This window comes from Phaethon lepturus, unplaced genomic scaffold, assembly GCF_000687285.1.
Source record: "Phaethon lepturus isolate BGI_N335 unplaced genomic scaffold, ASM68728v1 scaffold4284, whole genome shotgun sequence".
Classification (NCBI taxonomy): Eukaryota; Metazoa; Chordata; class Aves; order Phaethontiformes; family Phaethontidae; genus Phaethon; species Phaethon lepturus.
Window position 1 is genome coordinate 47,638 of NW_010532506.1, and position 6,000 is coordinate 53,637.

Consider the following 6,000-nt stretch of genomic DNA (forward strand, 5'->3'; position numbering starts at 1 on the left):
GTGATTTCAATCTTTAGTGTTAATATTTATATTTAGATTAATTTTTATAAATGAAAATATTTTAATGGGTAAAATGAAGACTATATGATCTATTTGATTAAGTCTGAGTGAATATTAAGCTTGCCTTGTTGTTGTTCTCTGCATACTCACCAAGAACTATTGTCAAGAGAAATTATAAAAGAGTAAAAGCGATTTATGAAAAGAATGCCTTTTCAAGGACCTGATTCATAAAGAAAAACCAAAAGTTCTTCTCTGTCGTTTGGATTTATGTACTGCCTGTCTGCGAGGGACCCCGTTAAGCCCAGGAGATGGGCAGCTCCGCAGAGTTACCCTGGTGAGCTGAGGGGAGGTATACAGGTTAACACACTCGGTTCAGATTTTTTCCACTGGGGCTGGGAGGAATCTGTTAGGAACACTTGCTGCTTAGTCTTCTCCAAACTGTCGAGACTCTTGGGCAAAACACCATCTCAAACAGAATTTCTCGGGCAGAATTTCTGTGACTCCCACTGGGATTGCTACAAAATGACAAACTGAGCAAGAACCCTGCTGATAATCCTTATTCTAGTATTTCCGAAGTCCCATGTGTTGAATGCCAATCAAAGTATTTCTTCATCAGCTTATTTTCTCCACCATGAGGGTGTTCATTTAAACTAGCATGTTGTAAGTACCACTTTGGGTCAGCAGATACGTTGTATAATAAATAGTAGTAACTACCTTCTTGTAATAGAAATCCACCCCTTGCTGACAGACCATTTGCAAAGAGACAAAAAGGGTTAAATTATCTGCAATGATTAATTCAACCGTTATTAAAGTTTAGTAGTAATTCTAACAAAGCACAAGAAATGCAAGTTCATTCTAATTTGTCTTTTGCAGAATGATTCATGGCCTGGATTTAGCCATCAGTCATTAGCTAAATTATAAACTATCTTTTTCGGATATAAGCCATAGATTAAACTGCATTCAAATATTTTTGCTGGTAATAGTTATTGATCAAGCTTAAACATATTGTAAATAACACTTCTTATAAAATTAATATAACAAAGTTAATTACCGTGGCAAACACAAGTATTGAGACACAACCCCAGGCTTATTGATGGACTAATGTAGTAGATGGTACATGGCTTGTGATCCTCAAAGAGTGACTTTAGCTCGATCAGATAATGTACTTACTTACAAACAACTACATTGTTTTAGAGGGAATTAGCTATTTTAGGCCCTTACCCCTTTTGGATAATGGTGCACAATTACATGCAGTAGGCACAAAACTACTCTGAAGAGTTTAATTAGCCTTTTTTTTTTTTTTTTCTTTGACAGGAGCTCCTTTTTGTTCATTAATACATCTCTCCAGCAGTACAGGAAGAATCATGAAGGGCCAGTAGGTAGTTCAGGGCTACAGTCCTACAAGTGGATGTTAACAATCTATATAAAAACTACACACAGAGCACCAGCATTTCATGCCATTATTGCAGGTACATTAAAAATTAGTGAGAGCCTTTTGTCTTTCTTCCAACCATTGCTTTTTATTTTTACATATCAACAGCCATTGACTTTGAAATGTGACAGGAACGTTTCATGATACACTTAACACTGCAGAGTTTAAATCCCAGCACAAAAGCCGGTTTTTTGATAAACCTGACATTACAGTGAACAGCCTCAAGAGATTGCTGGGGATGTAAGACAAAGAAACATGTTTATAAGCTATGGTAGCACTTGGTGCTAGTGTCCATGCATTGTCTTTTACCTGCACCCTGAACTTGTTTCTTTTTGAAGGAACTTGCACAAGCAGAAAGAAGAGTAGCATGGGATTGCTAGTCAAAAGCAGAACTGGAGGTCTGAGGTGCAGGGGAGTGCACAATTCAAAGACTAGAGGTTGGGTGACCACCTCGGGGAACAGAGATCACCAGTCACTGTCTTCTCTCCCCGACACTTTTTGCTCCCACAAAGCATCCAAGATGAAATCCAGGTGCCTGCTCACAGGCCTCTGGCTGCCACGGCTGCTTCTCATCTGCCTCTTCCCAAACCGACCGATGGGGCGAACGCCACGGCCCACGTACCAAAAAGGATCAATCTCAGGACCTGGAATTCAAAGCAGTCAGTGAAGCATCGACCACTGTACTCAAAGGCAGCATTTCCTGAACATCCTGAGGGTGTTAAGCGGCTTATTTGCAGTCCAGGAAAAAAAAAGGGGGAAAAGCTGGAGCCAGACACACAACATTCTGGTGCTTTTGAGGGCTGCTTTCCATGTGTAGAGCCCAAAGGAGGAGGATTCATATGCAAAATTAATTTTCATCCATCTGGGCTGCAACCTGCAGTTCTAGCATAAGCCAAAGTAGCCATCGAATTCAGGAGGGCACAGCGTGCCATAAAACTGATCTGAGCCCTGGGAGAGGTTATAATGCAGCCTGCATCCTGAAAGACCACAGCAGCTCCCTGTACCACCACTTTCAAACTGTCCTCTCCTAGCTAAAGTCCTGAAGGTCTTGCTGTCTAGCACCTGTGTGCACCAGATACGACAGCTCTACAGGCTAACAAAGCCACTGGATTGCAGGGGTTCCTACGTGACAGGTGAACATAAAAAGCTAATTCTTGTTCACTCAGGAAGCTGTTTTCATGGATGAATTTTTGTCTTTTAAAGCATCTGAAGTACACTTACACTTGGCTTATTTTTATTGTCTAGTCTAGTTTTACAGGAGGTGTGGAGAGGGCTATAGTTGTACTAAAAGACTAAGACATTAGCAACAGAGAGAATCTACAGTGCTGGAGATGATGCCACCCCAAGGAAATGCCAAACAATTCCAAAGCCAGAGGACTGTCAGGAACAGGAATAAATTCAATTTAAGTGCATTATATATCATCCCAGTCATATGAAAATCACAGGCAAGGTAGCACGATTTTCCCCTGTGCATTTTGATGCTTGAACAGAAAAAATAAAAAATCCACTTGGGCTGTAAATTTCTCCATAAATACTTCTTTTAAGTCTTTCCACACAGTGTTTAATGCCCCTCCTGCCCACCAAAACCCAAGTAATGTCATTTTTTTCACCTGGGTACCTAAATACTGAGGCTCCCAACATCACTAGTCCTCTTTAATGGGGAAGGGTGTGCCACTGAGAGCGCACGTGCCATACTCTTCTCCCACTTCATATAGAATTATCAGCCTTTGCTCCTTGGGGGAAGATGAGATTTCCTGATAAAGATTTTCTCAAAAACCTGTTGGATTGTATGTTAGCTTTTACTTGGGATACATGGTATTGTCCCTCACCTGGCCAGCCTCAGTTCCTCACAGCATATCTGTATGGAGACACTTCAACCACTTGTATTTTGACTTTCAGGCAACTTGTGGTTCCAGACAGAAATGAAGATGTCTGTAAAGCGAACTTAAGCTTCTGGCCCTCACTTTCTTCTTACTGTTTAGAAGTAGTTGTGAACTACCTCAGGTCTACAGAACACAGCTAAAAATTTGATGCTTAAATATTCAATGTATACTGCCTTACATTTTCTTTGTCAATCTTTTGTACATTAGCATCTCTTCTGGTATTTATCAAAAATTACTCTATTTCCCTTGGCTAATTAAGGGCTGTGAGAAGGACAGTAGGTTCTGTACATGCACTTACAAGTGTAAATGGAAGTACAGAACCCCACACCACCATTTCACCATTGAAACACCCACGTGGATTTGCTGCTGAACTTCGCCTGGCAGCCCAACTCTGATCCCTTGATGCACCAGAGACCACAGGGTCACCATATGGGAGTCCATCGCATTACATCAGGTGAAACTCATACTTACTTCTGTTGTCTATCTGATGTTTAAATGGCCTGCTCTGTCCTGAAGCAAAGCTGAGTGATACCAAGAGCACCAGCACGTAGACAGTGACCAGCTTTAAGTGCTTTGGTGACCACTGGGCATGTGGTGTCCACAGGATTGGATGCCACATGATGGAGCAGTGGTGGGAAGGCTGTGAGAAGAAAAGTGAACATGGGGAACACGTATGAGTTAAAGCTCTCAAGGTGAAGGAAGGTGTCAACTGTAACGGCGTGTTCCTATCCATCAGAGCCATTTCATGACTAAGTTCTGTGAAACACTGGTGCGGGAGATGTCCTGGGTATTTCTGTTTGAAGGCGAAGGCTATGCAGTGAGCCATCCACTGAGGTAAGTCTTGCAACTGGGGTTTTTTTCTCACTGTCAGTGAAAGCCCCTGTCACGGCTTCACAGGACACTTGAGTCCTGGCCCTGAGCATGCTGCTGACTTTCTGTGTGGCCCTCTGTTGACCATGGCCATTGGCCACCTAAGTGTGTTTTAGCCACTACCTCCATCATCCTTTCCTCACTTGTAAAATATGTCTAACATTTGCATTTTACACACTCTTTTTACAACTAAATGCATTTCAGTATGAAAGGGAACGCTCCTCCTGTGTCATCACTCCCTTTCACAGCCAGCACGCAAAAGTATGATTTCCAGTTATGGTTTCCACTGGTAGATGTAGATCCTGTAAATGCACCCAGATGCAAAGAGATGAGAAATCCCCCCTCACCCTCCCTAAGAAAGGCTGTGCTGAGCAGAAGGTGCCGAGTTGGGAAAACCACATGCAGGAGGTGAAGGATCCCGGGCTGAGGTTACCACTACACCCTGCCTCTGGCGTTCTGTACAAGCTTTCTCACAGCAGCTCTCCCCGCTGTCACTCCAGGACAGTCTGCTTTGTAAGGTCCAAGGTCTGCCTGTGTATTTGACAGCCCGGAGCCTCTGCCTACAGAAGTCAGCAGGAGCCCCTTTTGCTTCAGCATCACTTACGAGAGGTGCACAGCTACAGAGCTATAGTAAATCCTCTCGGCTGTGCCTACACAGAGGCTTCTCCTTCTGTACGGGGTGGGATTTTTTCCCTGTTGCTGCCAAAATCTTAGCCTGTTTTCAGTCAGGCAAAATTGGTGCAAGATGCTCCCAAGCACGCCGTGCAGGCAACCCAACAAAAGCACATGGAGAATCTGGTTATCCTTATCCCCTAGTATTCAGTGAAAGTTTGTTGGGGGTTTTTCCGACATTGACAGTTACTTATCAGGCAGCCTAGAGGAAAGTATTTTTAGCCTGTGATTTCAACAGAACTGTGAATTAACTTTTTCTAACTTGAATATCTCATGGCAACCTCATGACAATCAGGACTAAATGATCTTAGCACATAAAGCCATATGGGATGAATTCTGCCTTCAGTTTTAGCTGATGTACATCTCTTGTTGCTCCCTGTTTAGCAAAGCCTTAAGTTCAGTGAGACAAAAAGATGTTTTGAGGAATCTCTCTGGTGTGCTTACAGGCTGCTGACAGGTTTTCCAGATTACCTGCTGTCTCGTTTTGTGTCTTGTTTTTTCTGGAAACTGAGTGACAGAAAGGAAAAGCTTGCCTTGAGCTCATTGTTGGTGAAAGACAAAAATACAGGGAAAAGCTTTTAGCACAGGCTTTTTCCTAAGCAATGCTGTGTCTTAGTTTCCACCAGCTGGTCCTGTGCCCAAATCAGCTATTCCAGCCACCTTCTGGAGTGCCATTATTAACTGAACTTTTTGTTCATACCCTTGACCTGGCTAGGATTTCTGTGAAGCACATGGCTCCCACTGCTCCTCAGTAAGTAACATCACCCCTAAATAATCAGGGGGCTCAGCACCTACAATCCTCCCTAATTATTCCTCCTCCTAATTGTCCCTATTTGTCTCCTAATTTCCTTTCCCTAATTGTCTCCCCTGTTTGTATGGGGAGAAACTGAGGCAGAGATAATGCTACAAACTTGACCCCACATGATGCTGAGCATTTCTAACCCCAGCTCTACCTTGTCACTAGGCTTTAAGGATAAGCACAAAATCCTGGTTACCTACTCACAGTCCTTTCATGAGTAATGGGGCTCAGAGATGGCCTGTGATCTCCTCAGGTCCAGACCTGCCTGTACCCACAGACCCGCAGCTTTCTTCCAAAGGGAAAATTGAAAAAACAAGACCTCATACAGTCACTCTGTGTGTGCA

At 43.0% G+C, this 6,000-nt stretch overlaps 1 protein-coding gene across 1 annotated transcript; it reads right to left on the bottom strand.

Moving 5' to 3' along the window:
• Positions 1-1,506: 1,506 nt before the first annotated feature.
• PRLH (prolactin releasing hormone) lies at positions 1,507-4,057 on the bottom strand. Its single transcript, XM_010284841.1, has 2 exons — positions 3,787-4,057; positions 1,507-2,076 (listed from the first exon to the last, which is right to left on the bottom strand). The coding sequence occupies exons 1-2, from the start codon at positions 4,055-4,057 to the stop codon at positions 1,898-1,900; spliced, it is 450 nt and encodes a 149-aa protein (XP_010283143.1). The 3' UTR covers positions 1,507-1,897.
• Between the last annotated feature and the right edge of the window lie 1,943 nt (positions 4,058-6,000).

Coding starts and splice junctions, on each gene's coding strand:
- PRLH (XM_010284841.1), bottom strand. CDS start 4,057: ATGGCTCTGATGGATAGGAACACGCCGTTACAGTTGACACCTTCCTTC. Junction 2,077..3,786: donor ACATCAGATAGACAACAGAA/GTAAGTATGAGT, acceptor TTTGAATTCCAG/GTCCTGAGATTGATCCTTTT.